This window comes from Catharus ustulatus, chromosome 10 (genome assembly GCF_009819885.2).
Source record: "Catharus ustulatus isolate bCatUst1 chromosome 10, bCatUst1.pri.v2, whole genome shotgun sequence".
NCBI lineage: Eukaryota > Metazoa > Chordata > Aves > Passeriformes > Turdidae > Catharus > Catharus ustulatus.
Window position 1 is genome coordinate 22,902,180 of NC_046230.1, and position 20,993 is coordinate 22,923,172.

General features: G+C 42.9%; 1 protein-coding gene across 7 annotated transcripts in view; it reads right to left on the reverse strand.

The window, feature by feature from the left end:
• The window catches only part of LOC117000611 (multiple epidermal growth factor-like domains protein 6), a 208,289-nt gene that overhangs the window by 15,906 nt on the left and 171,390 nt on the right, over nucleotides 1-20,993 (reverse strand). For 3 of the 7 annotated variants that reach the window (XM_042779597.1, XM_033068386.1, XM_033068385.1), the window contains 11 exons: nucleotides 20,286-20,414; nucleotides 19,986-20,114; nucleotides 18,761-18,892; nucleotides 14,026-14,154; nucleotides 13,039-13,164; nucleotides 12,486-12,614; nucleotides 10,390-10,518; nucleotides 9,978-10,106; nucleotides 9,169-9,294; nucleotides 6,513-6,641; nucleotides 1,384-6,115 (listed from right to left, as the gene is read on the reverse strand). In XM_042779597.1, the coding sequence (XP_042635531.1) occupies nucleotides 6,036-6,115; nucleotides 6,513-6,641; nucleotides 9,169-9,294; nucleotides 9,978-10,106; nucleotides 10,390-10,518; nucleotides 12,486-12,614; nucleotides 13,039-13,164; nucleotides 14,026-14,154; nucleotides 18,761-18,892; nucleotides 19,986-20,114; nucleotides 20,286-20,414 (1,367 nt within the window). In that variant the 3' untranslated portion in view covers nucleotides 1,384-6,035. Of the gene's footprint in view, nucleotides 1-1,383; nucleotides 6,116-6,512; nucleotides 6,642-9,168; nucleotides 9,295-9,977; nucleotides 10,107-10,389; nucleotides 10,519-12,463; nucleotides 12,615-13,038; nucleotides 13,165-14,025; nucleotides 14,155-18,760; nucleotides 18,893-19,985; nucleotides 20,115-20,285; nucleotides 20,415-20,993 lie in introns of those variants that run through there. The other 4 variants (XM_033068387.1, XR_004418828.1, XM_033068389.2 and 1 more) reach the window with 4 other exon arrangements.

Consider the following 20,993-nt stretch of genomic DNA (forward strand, 5'->3'; position numbering starts at 1 on the left):
ATCATACAGCACTTTAAAGTAATTTTTAAACCATTCATGGGCTTTGGATGGTTGTTTTTATTGCATGCATACAGAATATTCTGTGAGCACCCAGTGAACTTTTAGTGCTGACTAAAAGAAGAGATAAGCAGTGCTGGCTGCAGATTGGGATAAGGATTTCTGAAGGTGCTGAGGGACCATCCCATGGAACAGTGCTCCCTGGATACAGTCACAAGGTCACTCTGGTCCCACAGATCTCAGATATCAGGAAAAAAACCTTTACTGTGAGAGGCACTGGCAAAGGGTGCCCAGAGAAGTTGTGGCTGCCCCTCTTCTAGCTGGAAATAGATGGAATTTGAGGTCCTTTCCAACCCAAACCATTCCATGATTTATGAACATTTCAAGTGCTGCAGAGGCATGGCTTTTTAAAGGTTTAAAACACACATCAATGCTAACTCTGCAGAGATTGAGAATAATCTGGTTTAATATTCCACATCTAGTTTTTGATCAGTTTTTAACAGCAATCTGAGAGGTTAATAGCAATAACATTAACAGCTTCTTTGAATAGTTTAAATATGGCTTCTAATAAAGAAATTACCAGATAAATTGCAAGGATTACAGAATTATTTTTAGAACATATGTCAAAAAGATGACAAACCAAATGAACTTAATTATTCTGTTCCTTGTTGAAAACTGCAGGAAGAGTGAAGTAAATCACGCAAGACAGAACCCTGCAGTATTACACAGCTCAATTCAAAACGTTTGCCCTGAAATTTCAAAAGGAATCCAAGCCTGCTCTCCCAGAAAGCAGCAAGCCAGAGCTGTCCACTTTTTCTCTGACAGCTTGATCTACCGTTCCCCCTTTGTTACACATTTTGAATTCAATTTAGCCTGCTACTTCCAATTAACCAGCACACTCCTAGTGCATTATTTGGCACTAAGCAGGCACACGTGTTTCTTCAGCTCCTGCCAATGTGAGAAGACAATACCCTGAAGGTGAACCAGGCAATTTGTTGGCAGAACTGGGCTCTGGGAAGTGCCCAAGCAGGCTGATGGGAGGCAGCAGGTGTGTGGTTTCAAATGCCTTCAAAGTGCTCCGTGCCCATGTCTTCCCGAAATGTTGCACTTCATAACCATCCTCTTCCAGCAAGATTTATGCCGTGTTTTGAATATTTCTAATACTCTGGAGTCTGAGTGCCAGGAGCTCTATTTGTCAGGCTCAGTCACTGGCCAGGTTGCCCTGGTCAGGAATCATATACAAACCCATTTGGGCACAGGCCATTATTTATTCTATACAAACTACTAAAAGCAGGTGTGATTTCAGCCTGTCTGCTCTGAATGTGAATTAGTTCAGCAGAATAAAGTCTCATCCACAATGTAAGCTTGTTGCTTCAAGACTAGCAATAAGGGAAAAACAAGACCAAGTTTTATTGACATGTTTATATAAAAAAAAATCAGCATCCTTTTATTACAACATATCTACTACAGAAAGTACAGTATAAATCTGAGATACATCCCACACATTCCTTGAAGAGGGGTTACAAATGCACAGAGACATAATATAACTATGCAAGTGCTTATTAAAAGCGGTAAAAAGAACAGAACGAACAATTTATGCTCTACAAGGTTGAAATTTGGTGTTTACTGCAGGAAATTGCTTTACACAGTGTCAGAATTTAAAGCTGTGACCTTGCAAAAGTATTACTGGGCACAATAGCAGCCCATGCACGGAGCTGCTCAGTCAGTCACAGGTCAACCTGAATGAAAAGTCCTCCTAGAACTGGGGACTGAGAAAGTTTCTAGCCTAAATATAAAAATATTAACACAAGGATGGGAAGATGGAGGTTTCTTGGTCCAACAGCACTCTCAAAGTTTGTTCCTAAGCTTTACTTTGCTCTGATAAGAAGTTAAATTCTAAGAGAGTCACTGTTTGATCTGCACAGTGAAGCCACGATGGCTCCCAAATGTGTCTTTGCCTCTTCTGGGAAGGACATGAAGGTATTATTTCCATGTTTGTCCCGTTGGCAACTCCTGACACTATGCTGGTTATTACTTACACAAACAGAAACCTGCAGCCAATCAAAATAATATGGTTGGCAAGGAATCTGGGCAAACTTTAATAGCTATGGTTCTTCAACATAAAAAGGATAAAAGTAGAATAATAATTTTTGGCAGGGGAAGCGGGGAATTTTTAAAATTCTGATTGTTTTCCTATGAGGATAGTGTTAGTGAGGTCTAACTTAAAACATGTTCTTCTGGTTTCATGAATTCGCAGCGAGCGAGGTTCTGCTGGGCCCACTGAGTTACACTCAGCTCCTTCCCACCCCAACTGAAGTTATCTGGAACACACAAGGTAAGAGAGGGGGATTTGGCATGGGAGCTGCATGGCTGAAATAATTCCAATGTCTTTCTGAAAGGAGTTATCTGCACGTGCAAGTGTGTTACAGAGGGATACACAGAGCGCTCTCTTCAAGGAAGTGTAATTAACTTCAGCCTCCTGGGAAATGGGGAGCCAGCAAACGCCTCCACCAAGAGGAAGATGGACATCAATTTAACTATAAACCCCATTTTCACTGCATTTTTCACTTTCATTTTCAACAAGCCCCAGTGCTGTGGTCAGGACTGTATCAGCCTGACACCCTTCCACTGGAATCTGATGAAGCAAATAAGCAGAGTTGTGTTAATTTAGTAGCAACTACAGTCACTTGCCACAAAATTAATCTCTGCAAAAGCTGATTTAGTCAGTTTTCCATTAAAAAATTCCTTCCTGTCTCATAAAGACTACTTTGTAGGCAAGGAATTATGGAAATGTGTTAAACTGTAGTAAGGAGCAGAATCACAACAATAATATCAGAATCAAGTAAACTTCCTTAATTCATAGCTAATAATGTAAAGTGTGGCTCTTCTAGAGAACAAAATCCTGTAAACATTTTCTCTGCCTTATGAAAAAAATAAGAACCAAGATAAGACACTCCAACTACCCCAATCAAAATTCCTCTTTTTACATTTTTGAAATCTTTAATTCTGATTTTTACCTGTATATGACTGTACTTTGTTTTGGAACAAAAGTCATGAAGAGCCACAAATCAGAATGCTCTGTTTGATGGCACTGAAGTGAGCTTCTTTTCCCAAGGTAATAATATAAAGAAGCCAAGAAGCATTTTGAATAAAAACGTCTATAGCATGTGGAGTGGTTTGTATGTATTGACATTTTTTGATTTTAAAAAAATGGGCCTCTACTTGGGCCTCTTAATTCATTGGCACAGGCTCAGTATCAGTCACTTGAAATATGTGTTCCATCATGTACCTGAAATCCTTTAAAAACACTTAATACAAAAATCTTTTATTTCCTTATACTACATATTTACAATTCTATTATCAAGGTACTGTGGAAAATGTAAACAAGTATACACAGGTGTGAATGATATGGCTTGAGAAAGGTTTCCCCTTTGATTAGCTGCTCAAATCACACATCAAGCTACAAAAATGAGAGAAAAACAGTACATTTGATACATTCTGCTGTCTGACAGCAGTGTACAGGGTTTTATGCACGAGCTGCTGAGTAACCACACCAGTGTCTGGGCAGCTGGAATGAACTGGAAACTCTGAGGTACTGGAATGTGGCCAGTGGAGGGTCACTGAGGTAATGGGGTGTCTTCAAAACAGAAGACCAAAGCTGCAGCCAACTACCCCATGGGGGCTGTGGGGAGAGGAAGCCAAAGGCTCCTCAGAGATCCACAGTGGAAGGATGAGAAACAGTGGACCAAAGAGGAAACTCAAGAAATTCTGATTAGAAACCAGGAAAAAAAAAAAAGAAGCAAATGAAATCTCCACTAGGACAGGTTCAAAGAGGTGGTAGAACCTCCATCCTTGGAGATATTCAAAACTGGGTGGGATGAGTCTCTGAAATTTGACTTGAATGATGAATCTCTGATCCATTTGACTCTGCTGCTGACCAGGCTTTAAAGGGAAGCTCAGACCTGCAGAGGTTTTCTACAGCTTTACTCACTTGATGACTCTACACAAAATCTTGAGTGTAGCGTGACACTTGCACTACTGCTGTAGTTTGGCTCTGCAGTAAATAAAGAGCTGAGATCAAAATATGCCAACTGCTCAACTTGAATTGTTTTTCTCCAGCAGTTGCTAGGATTATATCTCCTTGTCTCACAGGAGATTTACCTTACAGGTTCCTGTTCAGTGAAATTGCCTGAAATTCACATAATTGTTGTATCAGACCCAGGCCATCACACCTCCAAAAGAACATTTAAAATGTCACTGCCTTTCTGAGAGTCACACACTTCTGGGACCATAATTTTGCCACATTTACATTGAATGAACTTTTCAGTGACATTCGTTGAGCTCTACAAAAGAAATTAAAAAGGATCAGCATCAGCTCCAGTGATTTTCCAGCTGAAAGCACAATTACTTAATTAACTTTGACACATTCACAAATACCTTTACTTTCAATACCTATGAAGTGATGAATAACAACAATAAGACTTCCATGAAGCTTGGAAAATACCTCCTAAAACTGTATTGCCTCCCATAGATCACAATTTGAAATAAACTCCCAGGGGAGCAAGTGCCACTTGCTTTGGCCTGGACAGACACTGACTCAAGATGTGTTTAAGAACTGAGGTGAACCACAGGGGAAATATTGTTACCTCACCTTCCCATCCAACCTCCCAGATCCTGCTTCACCAACTCATCACTTACCACAACAACAAAACTCTTCAAACATCCCAAGTTACCATCAATTATTGCCATTTTTCCTCTTGCAAAACAAAAACCTGCTCTTGCAGAGCTGCAGTTTGTTCTGGTGGTGAATGGAGTGTCAGCACAAGAGCTGGAACTGCCCATACTCTGTGTCTACCATGGTCCTCATGGCCCTTCTTAAGTGCACTTTTGATACAGTCAGAATCAAGTGGTTACTACACAGATTTTGTAACTCCTAACCTAAAGAGAGGTATAAAGAGGCACTCTGAAATGTTTCAGTCTCAGATTAACTCAGAATATTAAAATACAGAACATAAATTTCTTTATAATGACATACTTCTATATCAAAGGAAACATTTTTAAACAGACAAAATAGCACCAAAATATCTCTGTTCTAAGAGGTGGCCACCAGCAGCTGTTGGATGAGATCAGGACTGTTGTGAGACGACTTGATAAAAAAAATATTGCTCAATAAAAACACAAAACCCAAAGATATTATCTTTAAGCATCTCTCCTTGCTCACTGTCTGCTTTCTCCATTCAAGATGAAACCCTTTTTATGCATCAGCAGATACTGTTTGATGAGAAGTGCTGCACAGTTTGGCTTGACAACCCACTGAGAAATTACTCTGGTAAGATGTGAGAATACAGAACGCCAGGAGAGTCTGGCAGATAACACCATGTTCTCTGGAAGACAGACTCAGACAGAGACCTCCCAATCAGACAAACCACACCAGAAATGCAGAAGATCCTCTTAAATAAATTAACAATGTATTGAAGACTCTTGTCGGATTGTGGTGGATTCTTCTTCAGCTGCAAGTTCAAAATTCAACTGCATGATTCTCCAGAACACACAATGTTATTTAAATAGGAATTTAACTTGATGAATCCCTCTAGTTTCTGTGCAATGGGATTTTGCAGTGAATCTGTAGAAAAATAATCTGTGGAACACTCTTCAAACTTGGTGCTGGTTGTCAAGTGGGTTTAGAAAGTCCCTGATACGGAGCGTGGCTCATTCCATGGTGATGTGTTACAAGCTGCTTATCCTGATACTCTTTGGAGCTGGTCTGATTAAAAACATGTCCAGGCTTTCAAGCAATGAGTTATATTAATATCAGAAAGAATGTCCAGAGTAGATTAATGGAGGGACAAGAGGCTAGGAATGAGCACATGAAACAGATTCAACTTTTTAAAAGGATCCAGCTACTAAATGGCCTCTGTAGTCTTCCATAAGAAGTGTGAATACTTCAGTACAATTCAAGCTGAATTGAATAACTGTTTTCATATCCAAATTCAAATACCGTCTGTGCATATAAAACAGTTCATTTATTAGTCCAAATGTTACTGTTGTAGAGCTCTTGGAAAAATACTCCCTCTTTCTTGAGCTTGTTCTTCATAAAAAGGAAGCTTTGGAGGGCCACCTAGACAATTAAGTAGAAACACGATTTCAGGTCCATATAACCTAACACTGAAATATTATAGAGATTATACAATTTACACTTAAATAATTCAATAAATGGTAGCCTTGAAAAGAACGTAGAGGAGGGAGTTACAGCAGCCTCCTCACAGAGAGCAGGCAAAACTGTAAAACACCTCCAAATCAGAAGGTTCCCAACGTTTTTCCTAAACTGAAGGAGGAGTTATGATTAGACTACAAGTGAGAAGAAACTTTCCCTCCATACTCTATTTCATTAAGAAGAGAAATTATCCAAACAACCCAGTGGGTTGACACTCCCATCCAAACCGACCACCAGCACGGGCCACACGTGTTTTATCCCAGCAGGAAAGGCTGCAGCCCCCAGCCCCCAGGCTGGTTACCTTCTGTGCAGGTTGGGCCCATCCAGGAGTTTGGGCAGGCGCAGTTCCCGTTGTGGGGATTGCAGCGGGATCTGCCGGCACACTGGCACCGCAGGGAGCAGCCGGGGCCGTACCTGTCTGGCCTGCACCCTGCAAGGACAGGAGGGGTTGGGAGAGGGTTTGGGACCCCCTTGGTAGTCCCTCCCCTTCTGTGGGGTCAGGAAGCTGCTTAGACACCTTCATCTGTTCACGTTAAAACATGATGTTTGGGAAAGCGCAGCAGTCAAGTTTTGTCTGCAACATGCTCTGCCCAAGCTGCAGCCCAGCTGTCCTGAAGGGATTCCCAGAAAGGAAATCATTACTGGTGTAAAAACAGGGGTTGACAGCCCAACAGAGGACATCTTGGGATCTGCTCAGGAAAGTTGCTGTCAGCATCCTGGATCCACGCTATCTCCTGCCCCTGTCTGTCCTGTCAGTGCGTGCTGGCCAAGAGCCTTCCCTCACAGAATGTGACACTGAGAATTAATCCTTTTTATAGATACCCATGTCTTGCTCTGATTGCACAGTTCTGCTCCCTCCTGGCAAATTAAACTCACAAAAAAAACCTCACTTCCAAATGCAAATACATTTCATACCTAGGCTGGTAAATCCTCACTGCAATTTTTTATGCATCGGAGGACAGGCAGGAAAGAAAAGTGAGCAGCAGGCTCACAAGGCAGGGTGTGAAACACACAGCAAACAATGGCCCTCTCTCCCTCACCTTGCTGAAAAACCCTGTAACCAGGGAATTTACCTTCTCCCACAAGCACCCTTGGGTAAATAAAGTCCTGCTGAGCCCTGCATCAGCTGCAGCCCCAGCACGTGGGAGAACTCGCCCCATGCACTCCGAGCTTGGCCTTTTCAATTAGGAAATGTTATGAGAAAAGGTCTCCCCAAACACCTCTGGACCTGATTTTAATTTATGTAATACCACATTTTCATGTTAATAACAATGTGTATTTAAGACATCTGTTTGAAAGTCTGCAATGTTAATTTACTACAGAAAAAGAACGCCCATAAAAGTCTGTTATATTCTCTCTCTCTCTCTTTTTTTTTTTTAATTAACATTTTGCCTGTTTAATGGGTGCTTTACCAGAGTTCAAATTAAAATCAGGCCTTTTATCTTTATGGCTGTTGCACAGTCACAGCTGCTCACAGTTATATCACAGATGAACTGAGCCTAATTGAAAATAAAAATGCAAATAAAACCTACCCCATAACAGCTTTTCATGGATGGGGGCTACCCTAGCTGATTTAAGAAAAATAAAAATGACTCGCAGAGTTTGCAAGGAGGAAAACCTCAATTCCCATTTTTGGTGCTGAGCTTCCCCCTTGCGTTCCACTTCTGCTAAAATTGACTGGAAAGGCTCATGGACCCAGTGCTGTGTGGGCAGTGAGGGTGGCTCATGTTTCCCCTGGAACAGTGCTGCAGACTGGGAGCTTCATTTCCTGACCACAGGACACTGCATAGAGGGAATCAAATTAGTTTTGCAAGCTGCACTAATGCTTAAGATCACAGCAATTTGTATTAATAACAGCCTGCTTAAATCTATTTCTGCCCCAACCTAGAACAAAAAGAGAAATAATTTTCCCCCTCTTTTCCAAGAGCTCAGAAAGATTTTGATTCTTGGTGAAGCTCCACAGTAGCACATGGATGTTCACTCCTTTTATCTTGTTTGTCCCAGCATTGGGATCACAAATGTTTTCTGACACTCAGTTAAACCACTGCCATCCCTTTTACTCCAGTGCTTACCCTAAAACTGCTCCATCATAATCACAGGATCCTAGAATAGCCTGGGTTAGAAGGGACCTCTAAACTCATCTGGTTCCCACCACAGGCATGGGACGTTTTTCACCAGACCAGGTTGCTCCAAGCCCCATCCAACCTGGCCCTGAACTCTGATCAGAGCCAGAGCAGTGACCAGAGACTGGCTCAGGAATCTGTCACTTCTGCCTCTCAATCCTCCACCCAGCCCCATCAGGGTACAGCAGTGAGGCTGGTTTTCCCTACAGGAAAAGTTTCTCACTTATTTTTATATCCTTGTTACGGAAGAATTCTGCTCCTGTGGGCCAACACACAGCCCAAGTGCCTGTGCTGCAAAGGAGGGAATTAAATTTGGGTTAAAAGCTCCTGGTTGCTGCTGAAGGCCCAGTCCAAGCACAGCTGTTTCAGCTCCACTATCCTCATCTGTGGGAATTCCATCCTGCTTCCAAGGGAAGCAAATCCAGAGCTGGACATACTTTTGCCTTGGTCTGAAAATGGTCACAAATGTCAGTGTGACAAACTCACAGCAACTGGAGCCCTAAGTGCCCAACTGCACCCTCTGGAGTCTCCCCCACTACATTTGCAAGACTTCTTGATCTGTTCTTTCCCCAGTCTGTGTTCTCCAAAATTCAAGGCAAATGACATTTTACAGCTGACCCATGAACAGTTTTCCTATCAGTATATCAATTCAAATATAGATTAAATCAAGAGGTACAAGCCTGCTGATAAAGGTGTCGATAACCCCAAAGAGCAATTTTCTACAAACAATATGGTCTTGAAAACCAGCAAATGCCCTTTTACAGTTATTCTGAATCCAACAGGTCAGAGTGGCTTAACTATACCCAGTCCAGCCCCTAAAAATATTGCTCTTACCAATGTCACACTTGTCTCCAGTCTTCCCAGGTGGGCAAAGGCACTTCCCAGTCTCTGGATCACAAGGAGCAGCTCCACAGTCACACTGATGCTGGCACCTCTCACCAAACCAGCCCCTGTCACAGCCTGACAGCAAGAGAACCCTTAGATGCACATTTGAGTGGCAAGATGTACATTAAACCCAGAGTTTTCCCAGGATGTCTCAGAGGAAAGCTCATAAACTCTCTGCTGAAGTCAGTGTAAATGCCAAGCTTAATGAAGAATCAAGCATAGTGGAATGGGCACAATATTTATATAAGCTCTCCTTCTGTTGGGGTTGTCTGATATAACTTCTCAAAGGTATCTGTAAATCTGTCCCAGAACTGTAGCTGGCACTTATTTTTATTTTTCTTTTTAATTAGAACCCTCTAGAAGACCTCTCCATAACACTCAACAGGTCTGACATGCACCTATTTAATAATCTTATTTGGAGTTTTAGAAGCAAATTTAGAATCAGTAAAAGGGACTTATTTTTAACAAATGGCATGTGGAACTCATTGATGCAAGACATCATGGAGACCAGGACTTTCACTGTATTAATTGGAACCAGATTAGTTAATTTATAAGAGAATGGGAACACCCAGCTGTATAACAGGAAATCTGTCCCAAATTCAGTGTTTCAGGATATTCATTAAGGTCAAAATATGGAAGAAGTGGCTCCCAACAAATATTTCAGTAATTATATGAAGTTTTTAGAGTTCTGCTTTTTGTTTTCTTTTTTTCCCCTTTTTTCCCTTTTCCTTTTTTCTTTCCCATCAGAGTACCAGTACCTTTTTCACAGTGGACACCATGATAACCCAAAGGACAAAGGCACTGTCCTGTCACTGCATCACAAGTTGCTCCATTTTTACAAGCACAGGCCTGAAGACAGCCCAGGCCATAAAATCCAAGGGGGCACCCTAAAAAATTAAAATGAAGAAGGTTCATGAAGAAAATCATACACACCATTAAAATCCTCTGTATTCTCTGTGACAGTCCCTGGTAGCCAACAAAAAATGATATTTATCTTTAATAATGCCATGGGCTTTTAAACCTGTACCATGCAGCATCAGAGACATGCAAGATCTGGAAGGAGCTGGATGATCTGGGACATCTCCAAAATTTTATCTGAACCAGAGAGGTGTTTCTTGACCACTCTGAAGCCCCAAACCTGTGAGAATTACCTCGAGTGCCTCCACTTACTGTGCTCACAGGATTGGCCGTAGAAACCCTCAGGGCATCTGCAGCACCCTGTGAACCTGTCACAGGTGCCATTGTGCTGGCACGGGCAGTCCAAGGAACAGCCAGCCCCATATTTTCCTGGGAGACATTCTGCAGGCAGGACATGGACAGAAAAACAGACAAACAACTAAACAATCAATCACTGCCCTCACCCAGAAAAGCTCACATGTGATAGATTGCATTGCCCAGACATGATGCCCGGAGAATGACTTGCAGACCCAAGAATATTTGTTGTGAAGATACAGGATTTCTACACAATCATGATGCATTTACATACTTTGGTAAGAAATATTTTATTCTACATAGATATTTGAACAGCAATTTCCTCACAGTTTTAACAATCTGCCTTTTTCAATTTGTCTCTTCATGGACTCAATGCCGAACCTGCATCATGTGTTGTAAAGCCTTGTAGTGAATGGCATAAATTAGATTTTCTCTCTCTTTTTTTTTTTTTCTTTATCTACAGCAATATTTTCTTTTAGGTGCTTAAAAAGTGTGAAAGAAAACATGAAGCTTTTCCTCCTCTGTGTTGTCATTGGAGTTCACACTATTTGCATTCCCAATAAAAGCAGGAGGATCTTTTTCACACATAGCAACAGTCTGTCCATGTATAATGAGCTATCTGCTTTAACAGAACTAAACACGTCTCAAATTACTGAAAGCCAAGCCATGCAGAAGGGACTGTGCCAATATAATTAACCTCAGCATCATCTCTGAATAAGTTAACTTCCCACTGCTGGGATAATTTGAATCTGGGCAGACGAACTTAAATGAGCGTGGCCGTCCAAATAATCAGATTGAGAACTCAGCAAATGCCAGACAGGCTCTTCCAGGAACATCATATCTAATCTCTATTAAAAGGATGCCTGATTAGCTGTCTTTGATTTCCAGTCACAACACACTCAAACTCATACTGCTGTGGAGATCAAGACTCCATTTTCCAATAATTTTGCTCCCTCTGTAAAAAGACAAATAGTGAAGCTCTCTCCAGTGATACAATACACAGTCCCTTATACAATATATTGGGTCACTGCAAATGTTTTAGAGCCTGTAGACAGAGAACATTCACTACCCACTGCATCCTCACAGAATTCACACGGTGAGTAGTTGCATCTTTCCTTTCCTCCCTGCTCTTCCTCTGTATACAGGTGCATGGTGGGGCTCTGAGTCTCTTCACATGCAGAATGAAACATCTGCAGCTCAGAATGCCATTAAAAAGTGTCAATTCTATATCACATTTTTATATAGGGACACTTCCCTGTAACAACCAGTCCTTGGTATAGATACATACGGAGTTTGAGGTGAATATTCTACAGGTGTCAGGGACAGAAGTGCTGTAAATGAGAGCCTGGGATGGTGTTGGCCAGCTTGAACTACAGCAGTTATGATTTAATGATTTAATGTGTACTCAGAACTATTTAATTATATTTCATACCAGTAAACTTGTGCTTTCCTGAACATTTAAGTCACAACTATACAGATATCTCTTACCTACAGAGAAAAATAGGCACACAGAAAGGCAGAATGGTTTTTGGGAGATGGACAGGACAGCTGTGGAAGACTGGGCTGACAGGAGAGATTCTGGAGCAGGATATGAGCTTATTCTGTTAGTGTGCTTTGTCTTGCAGGGATAGCTGTCATGGAGAAGTAAGGGTGAGAGAGCAGGACAATCTCAATTGCTTCAGACAGATATTATCAGAACATCCGGGAAGTCAATGCATGGGAAGTTCAACTCCAGACCAGAATCAAATGAAAGAGAAGAACATAACCAGTGAGGAGGAAGACATAGACTTCTGAGGATCTCGTGGACAAAGACAAAACCCAACATTCCTGTGAACAAAAGAACACAGAAGTTGGGCAGAAGAAGAAATAATGGAGTGAAGAAGAAATAAGGAAATTAATGAGCAGGACTCAGGAGGAAATTGTCTTTGAAAAGAGACCTGAAGCTCTAACTAGAGGCAGTTCTGAAACTGTTTGTCCTTGTCTGTGGGTGTGTGGGGACACTGCAAACCCCAGCTTCAGTGCACAGATGCACTGCCATCGAAGCAGGAAATCACCTTTCTCACAGGATCTTCCAGTCCAGCCCAGCCCACAGGTGCAGTTGCCATCCACGGGGTCACAGATGCCACCATTCTGACAGGTACATGTCAGGTGGCAGTTGGGGCCATATTGTCCCTGGGGACACACTACAGAGAATTAACAAAGTTTGAAAAAACCCAAAAATTAGCACCCCAAGAAAAGGATGAAGGTGACAGGAAATAAATACAAACACATGCTCCCCACATGTATCCCAAGTGATTAGGGTCTCCCTAGGGTGCTGGGACACTACTCCATGATTATTATCAGTTTCACCCAAACCCTCTGTCCTGACATATCCCCTCAGCATCCTGGAGAACCAGTGCCCTGGCACGAGGATGGCAGGGAGGTGTGAGCAGGATTAGGCTGGGTGATGGAGCGTGGAGGGACAGAGGCTGAGCACCCCAAACTGCAGCGTTATCAGCAAAGGCCCTGGGGAACGTGGCTGTGAACAATGTTTGGCACTGAGTTTATTTGCTGGGCATTTGAAGTGTGTCACCCACTGGCAAGGTGACCTGGGTTCTGCTTTGTTACCTTGCTGACAGGCAGGTCCCGTGTGGCCAGGGGCACAGGTGCACTCGCCAGTCCGTGGGTCACACTGGCCTTTGCCACAGGCACAGAACTGGGCACAGTCCTTCCCATACCTGCTCTCAGGGCAAGCTGAAGGGAACACAGAATTTGTTAAAACACTCAGAAGTTTTCATTTTTAGCATAGTCATAATCTTAGGGGAAGAGCTGGCTTTGTTTTTATTCCACCTAATGCACTTCAAAGTATCAACTATGAAGCCAAAATCCACCCAAAGAAACAACTGCTTTACCTTCTGAGACTACTTGTGATTATAAATATAATCCATGATTTCACATGGAATTATTTACTGTCTTTCCTATCATAAGAGTGAATGTACAACTGAAATATAAGCTGCTTACCCTTCTAGCTTAAAACATCTTTCCTTCCTTAATGTTGATGCTGCCCAACACTGAAGAGCAAAGCTAAGGGCAACCAAACATTCAAACATTGCCTTTTTTTGAATAAGCTGAAGAGAGCTTCACAGAGACCAGAGCTTTGGAAGCAGCACAGAAATTCAGCCACACCATTTAGCTCTGAAATAGAGAAGTAACAGTAGGGCTGCCATGGAGTCTTTACCTCTTTTGCCATCACAAAACTTGATATTTTTCCCATTTATTGAAAGTAATGGCACCATAGTGTGAAGCAAAATATTGAGATAATTTCTCAACCTCCAAATTTTGGACAGGAAGAAGGAACTTGAGCAATTCATGCTGAGCTGGTTCTAGAAATAAATTTGGGCAAGCAGGTTGTAATCCTGGGTAAGTGTCCTTGCTTCCATGCATGCAGAAGCAAGGGAAAATATTTTGCAAGAGATTTTTTACAAAGCTGGAATCCTGATTTACAATTCAAGGAAGAGGTAGCTGGGATCTGTCTGTTTTTCTTCTGACAAGCTCTTATGCAAATGATGCTCTCTGCTGTGTTTTGACAGAAGCAGAACATGAATGTTGGCTTACTTTTGCTGCAGTTGGCTCCGATGAAACCGGGAGCGCAATCACACGTTCCTGACACAGGGTCACAGTGGCCTCCGTTCATGCATTTACAGGGATTTTGGCAGTTTGGACCATAAGTACCTTTTGGACACCCTGTTTTAAAAGAAAAAAATAGCCAGCAATTAGGTTAGGTTGTTACTGGGCCTGTTTCATTTCATTTCATGTCCTAAGCACTTTGTTGCTTTCAATCAAAGTTTTATTTTTATTTTCTAATGTTATTCACTTCCAGAGGGCCAGTAGTAGGTGTTGAGGAGCAGATGGCTGCTTTGGACAATGAGCCTTTGGGACAGCACTGATTGTAATGTCAGATCCTGGAGAGCTGGACTGAGTGCTGCTGCTCCAAGCTCTGGGCTCTCCCATTCCCCTCATGTGACAGTAGCAAGGAAAGCAAGCCCCGTTCCACAGAGATTTTCCTCTTGGGATTTTTGTTCCAAATGAACATATTCCCTCTTTCCCTCCTAAAAAGGAGGGATGGGGTCATTCTCTCTCTTCCTTTGGGCAACACATGGTTTACCCAAGTCAGTGAGAAGCTGTGAGACATTTCTGCCTCTTTTAGCAGCTGTTTTTTAGCAGCTGTTTTATGGATATGGAGTAGGTCACATCTTCCAAAAATCTCTAAGTTGGAGAAAGTTTGTTTTCGTTATAATCTACTCTTTCTCCACAAACTGGAGCTGGCATTGTTAGTGGCTGCCCTGAGAGGCTGTGGAAGAGTTCTCCATCCCTGGAAGTGTCCAAGGCCGGGTTGGACAGGGCTTGGAGCAACCTGGGACAGAGGAAGGGGCTGGAACAGGATGGGCTTTAAGTTCCCTTTCAACCCTGTGGGTGGAAGACCATGAAAATGTGCACGGCAGCAACACAGAATTTCAGGAGACACCTTCTCAGAAGACAGATGTGGAACTGAGGGGAAGAGCTGGGCAGAGCTGCTGGGCACAGACACCAGTGAACCTGCAGTGTGCCACCTCTGAACTCTGGCAACGCAGCTTATTCTCCTAATTTTCCAGGGAGAAGGAGTAGCTGGTGCTTGAGCAGCATGATCATCATCCAACAGTTCCACTTGTGCTACTACCTCTGAATGTCATTTCTTTGCTCACCCCTTCCTTCTCTTCCCTGGCAGAAAGTCTGTGGCTACTTTAGAAACCTGGTTGAAAATATATTTGCTCACGTCTCCAAGCAACAGATCCCTTGCAATCTGTGCATAAATAACTTCATGTATTTTGTCTTTCCTAAAGGCATGAAAGCATGGCTTGAGTGGCTGGAGAAATCTCTGGCTTTTCTGAACTATTCAATAGTGAGGGAGAGCTTATGGGGGAGGGGTGCCTTTTAAAATAAAACTGAATGTTGGCTTCTGCTCAAAGACCAGGATAGCAGATCATCAGGACTAAACAGATACACGCTTTTATAACACACAGATATTCTCCCCAGCCTTTCTCAAACACAGATTCTTCTCAATAAATGCTCTGTCATCAGTGCTTCCATCTGCCAGGAAGCAAAATCTGTTTCACATGCAAGCCCTGGCATCAAGGAGTGAGCCCTGCAACACCCCCTTCATTCCCACCAAGACTTGAAGTTAAGGACTCATCCAGATTCAATGATTTACGTGCTCTATGAGTTTCCCTTTTCCTCCTTCTTTTCCTTTTGGTCATCATTTGGATTTTCTCCTTTTTTTTTTTTAAATTCTCTCTTCCAGACTCCAAAAGATGCTGCAAAGCTTTCAGAGCTATTTCTTAGCTCAAGGCTAGCAGTAGTTGCTCCATTACTGAACGGGATGCAGTAATTCCCTCCTTACCAAATTCTTTGTCCTTGCAGAATTTCCTGTATTTTGGCTCGAGAAGGAGCAGCACACACAGGGCATGTTCAGCTGCTGCAATGTGCACATGCTCAATAACAAGGCCACCTCATCTGTTAGTACTTTGCAGAAGAATTTTGATGCAGATAACGAGGGCAATTTGCACCATGTCCCACCATTTCAGTAGGCTCTGCCTTTGCAAAGAGGGCTGGTGTTATTCTTGCACCACCAGTTATCTCATAAAGACATTTTCTAATTTAACAGTTTCCTGTGCTTCTGACTTACAGTTTTTTTCTGCGAACAAAAGAGTGGCAGCCAGATTTCCACCTCATTTCCTGATTTTCCTTCTGCTTTGAGTGGGTTTGTCATGACCAAAAGCTCCTAAATCTTTCCATAGCAATTGCACACACTGAGGCTTTTCTGACCAATGCTATTAAATCGCATTGTCAAATAATCCCTTCTGACACATCCTGTCACCTACAGCTTGAAAGTGAAGCTGGTGAGTTCTTTCTGGCTCTGGGTGCTCCCAGCCCAGTCAATGTCACAGCAACATACCATGCTTTGTTTTTTAAAAATCATTTCACCACCACTTATTGCTTTTTACTCCTTTTAACAAGTAGATCTGCCCATCCACCAAGTTATGGACAAGTGATGGGAACCTTACTGCTAGTTTGTCTGCTTCCTCTGGACCCTGCCAAGAGACTTTTTCAGCTCCTCACTCCAAAATTTGAGAACATGAAAGCCCCGTTGCTCTTGGCTCCTGGAAATTTGACTTCCCAGCCAACTACACCTTTTATAGATACTTTCTTGAGCATTTTTTTTCACTGTACTATAAATACAGCAGCAGTTGCCAGAAACTGTTTCCAGCAGCATCCAACCACATGTTGACTGGACCAGAGCCCGTTTGGGAGCGGCTCCCTGTGCTGGTTTTAATATTCTGTCGAGAGCTTCTTCACCCTGGAGCAGCCCCAGCTTTCCCTGCAGTGAGGACAGCAGGAACTTGGAGTATTCCCACCAAAGTCACGCAAACCATCCTTGCTTTTCAGTCAGTCACTGCAGAATCAGCCCAGAATCTCTCCCCCCACTGACCTAAACTTAAAATAACTGCAATTAACTGTTTTCCTTCAATTTTTTGTGTCTGTCTACAAATGGCACAGGGGACAACAGGAACAACACCAACATAGATAAATATTTTTCTGGGAACTTCCATCATTTCATTATTTCTCCAACAAACATCTAACAAACCTGTGTTTAAGAATTTGCTGTACATTTTGGGAATCTCAGAGTACAGAACACCATGAAATCTCAAATCTCATGCTCTTTAGGTTTAACCCCAGCTACACAGAAATCCATGGCAAAAATCCCCCCTGAATGCACCAAAACACAGATTTTATTTTGCAATTAATCTTTCTATATATTTTCTATCAGAACTTCAGTGTAATTGTCAATGATTTAAATTTTAAAATTCTGAAATAAAACCTGAAATATCTAAGTAAGTCTGAGGACATTTACTGCAATGAGAGATTTAGTGCTAGACACACAGGTAATGACTACTGAGAAATTGCTACATAAGGGTAATAAGCTGACCATGATTAATTCTTTTAAAATGATCCTGTTAAATAGTTGATCTCCACTACTGCTCTACTATAACATTTATTATAATCTAATGTATAATGGATCCAGATGGCTCCAGCCTCAGTGCTGAAGGCCAGATTTCGATCTCACAGAAAAAACTGATGCACAAATGAGGACAGAATCAATTCTTTGTATTTTATTTATAATTTATATTTTAAAGAATAACTTGTGATGACGTGATGGCAATACAAAGGCCCATCTTTAAAGTGCATCTTTCTCCTATTTCTGCTCAAGGAATAAAACAGTGGTTTAACCCTTATCCGAGCTACACATGTCACAGCTGGCTTTTGTATCTAAATTGTCACTCCAAAAAACAATTAAGTTGAACAGAGTTGTGCTGGATTCCCAAGAAAGGGAAATCAGCACTCGCCAAAGAGAGAAAAACTGAGCAAGAAAGACAACAGCTTTTTTTTTTTTTTTTTTTTCCTCCTCTAAATGAGACTATTACAAGCCATGGAGTAAAACCAAAATTAAAGTTGTAAATAAAAAGGTAATTAACTGTCTCCTTTATTGGCTGCTTTGGTGTATGTTTCTTATCAGTTGCCACATTCCACCAGAAACAACTTTACAGATGTCCTAAAATACCAGCATGAGCCATGTGGATCTGGGAATATTTTTTATGATGGAGCATTGGGCCAGTTGGCATTTTGTCCTCTACACTAGTCACCATTTTTCAATCCAGAGTAACAGTTGGTTTAATTTGATTGTTCCTCAGAAGGCTCTGCAACTGAAAGGACTTTATGAATCACTTGGATTTATTGCCAATTTCAGCTTGTTGTTTTCTCATAACCATTTGTCCTTACTTGAGCACGCAGAGATTTCGGGAAGTATTTTGGACTTGGTATTTAAAAATGAGAAAGCTGCACAATATCCAGGTGTAGCTGAGAGATGCAATGCAGAGAATGATCTTTACATTCTTTAGCATGGAATGAGATTGGAAAGAGTTTAGCTGGTAAATCTGGTGGCTTTAAAAATTAATTTGAAGGATTGAATTAGTTATATTTTTGAACTAACATTATTAATGAACTTTTTTAGAAAATGGTTTTTAAAATTAATTCCTTGCAATGATACAACTACTTTTTTTAGTGCAAATTAACCCACCCTATGCTTACTTTCTATACTATAACTTATTTGTAATACTCAAACTTGTATACAATAATTAACCTCTGCTTCTCTCAGTCACCTCTGTACTGACACAGATGAACTCAAAGCACCAGCAGACTCTCCTGCAAGACTCAGTTCTCTGTTAGAAAGGCAGCAACACCCAAAAATACTCACGGAGGTGGCAGCGGGCCCCGTGGTAGCCCAGGCTGCAGGAGCACTGGCCGGTGACAGGGTGACATTCCTGATTCTCAGCAGGGCACTGGCACACTCCGTGACAGTCCTGCCCATACGTGCCCGGTGGACAAGCTTTGGGAAGAAGAAATGCAAACCAATAAATTAAATTTGTCTTGGTAAATATAGCCCTCAAACAAAGAGCGGGCTGAGATTTATTAAATAAAATCCCTGCCTACGGAATGACGCTCTCCTGTGGGACGTTGGATTTATTACATTTACTTGGGGGTTACTTGACTGCTTGATTTTGTTTTGTTCAGTCAATTTGTGCCCAACTGTCAAGGGCCAGATACAATTTTCTTGTCACTAGAAAAAAAATCATAGGGAAATGTCAGGTAAAATTGACTAAAATAACAGTATAATTCCCAAGGGATCAGGCGTGTGGATAAAGACATTCTACCTTTTGCAGAGAGTTTAAACTTGCAAAGCTGCTGCACCATCAACATCTCCACAGGTTTCATTCTGCCTGCTGACAGCCACATTGCCTACAGGTTTTGGACCTTCCACATTTAATTCTTACATCTCATTTCCATTAAGCTGCCGGTTGTGGGTCAGCATTTAGAGTCCTCTGGTGGAGGATATGGAACACCGATGTCAATCCTTTCAATTCTTATTTATTGCTGGTTCTCCTTTGGCTAAAACAGGGCTCAGGCAAAGTTTTGTAGGGAGGAACAAAATCAGGGTGTTGCAGCTGCGGTCAGAGCAGAAGCCTGCTTCCAAAGACGCCTCTGGGGGACCAGATTCCATGCTAATAAAAGCCAGAAAATGTCCTTTCCATGAGCTTTGAGAGTAGGAATAGATAACCTCACACAGGGACAAGAAAAGCTGAACTACGGCTTCACTGGCAACACAGTACTGGTCATGGGCAGGGCTGGGTTCCACTGGCACATCCTCAGCCTTTTTGGGTCCAGCTCAGCCCCTGGCTGACCCCTGCCAGTCCAACAGCTGCAAACAGAGAGGGCAAACCCCAGCAGCCCAAACTGCAGTGGCACAGAGCTCAAACCTGGCCAAACCACTTGGGCAAGCTACGAGCAGCCCTTGGCCATCTTCCCTCCCGTCAGGTTGTCTCCCCCCATCTTCAGGCATCACTTCACCACGTTTTGATTCAGGAAATCAATGTGCTAATTAATTGACAAGGGAAGCATTCCTGCTGTGATCACAAACTCACTCTTGTCGCAGCCGAGGCCGGTGAATCCCGGGGGACATCCGCAGGCGCCCGTTAGGTGGTGGCAAGGCCTTCCCGGGGGACAGCGGCACCGCCGGGCACAGCCCGCGCCGTAGCGGCCCGGCAGGCAGGCTGCAGGGGACACCAACCCCGTCAGGGACAGCAGGAGGGACAAACCACCCCCTCCACACACCCATCCCTGAGAGCAGCCCAACCCCGTGGAACGAGGCCGTGACAATCTCCGGCCATGGCTCAGGGTTTGGGGGAGCGCGCGGCCCAGGCCCGGCTGCAGGCCTCACTCACGTTTGTCACAGTGCCGCCCTCGCCACCCCCTCTCGCAGTGACACGCTCCAGTCCGGGGGTGGCAGGACCAGCCGTGGGTGCAGTCACACCTCTCCTCGCAGTGCGGGCCGAAAAATCCGCGGGGACAGGCTGGGGGCAAGCAGAAAGAGCCATGTTCTACCTGCTGGCCTGGGAGCAGCCTCACTGGCCATCAGCCAGGATCCTCCTTGCCTGCGCTGCTGCTCATGAGGATATTTAGCAGAGTGCATGACCAGAAAATATCAGTGAAGATACTGAAAATATTAAAAGCATTTAACGCTGGTTGCTAATGAAAGTTTGCAAACACTGAGTCACAGCCTGGAGTGTGAATCCAGATGGGGTCCAGGGAGAGGGTGATGCTGTTTGTTTTGACACAACTATGCACACGAGGACAGCTGTTTGAGCAGTGGGAACTGTGCCCAGAACCTCCCCAGTCCCTGCAAAGTGACCACAGAGAAAGGGAGGTGGGCACTGAGAAGGTTTGACAGGTTGCACTGGTGGCTGAGGTTTTGTGAGTCTTCAGCACCTCAGGAGACCTCAGAAAGCTGCTTGTGGCTTGCTAAAAACACAGCACCTCAGTGGCTGAGCTGAAAGTGTGTTTTAACTCACCTTTGTATGAGATTTAATCCCTATTTCAGGGATTCAGATGGGTCTAAGCCTGCCAAACAGCTCTGTCAAATCTGGGTCATG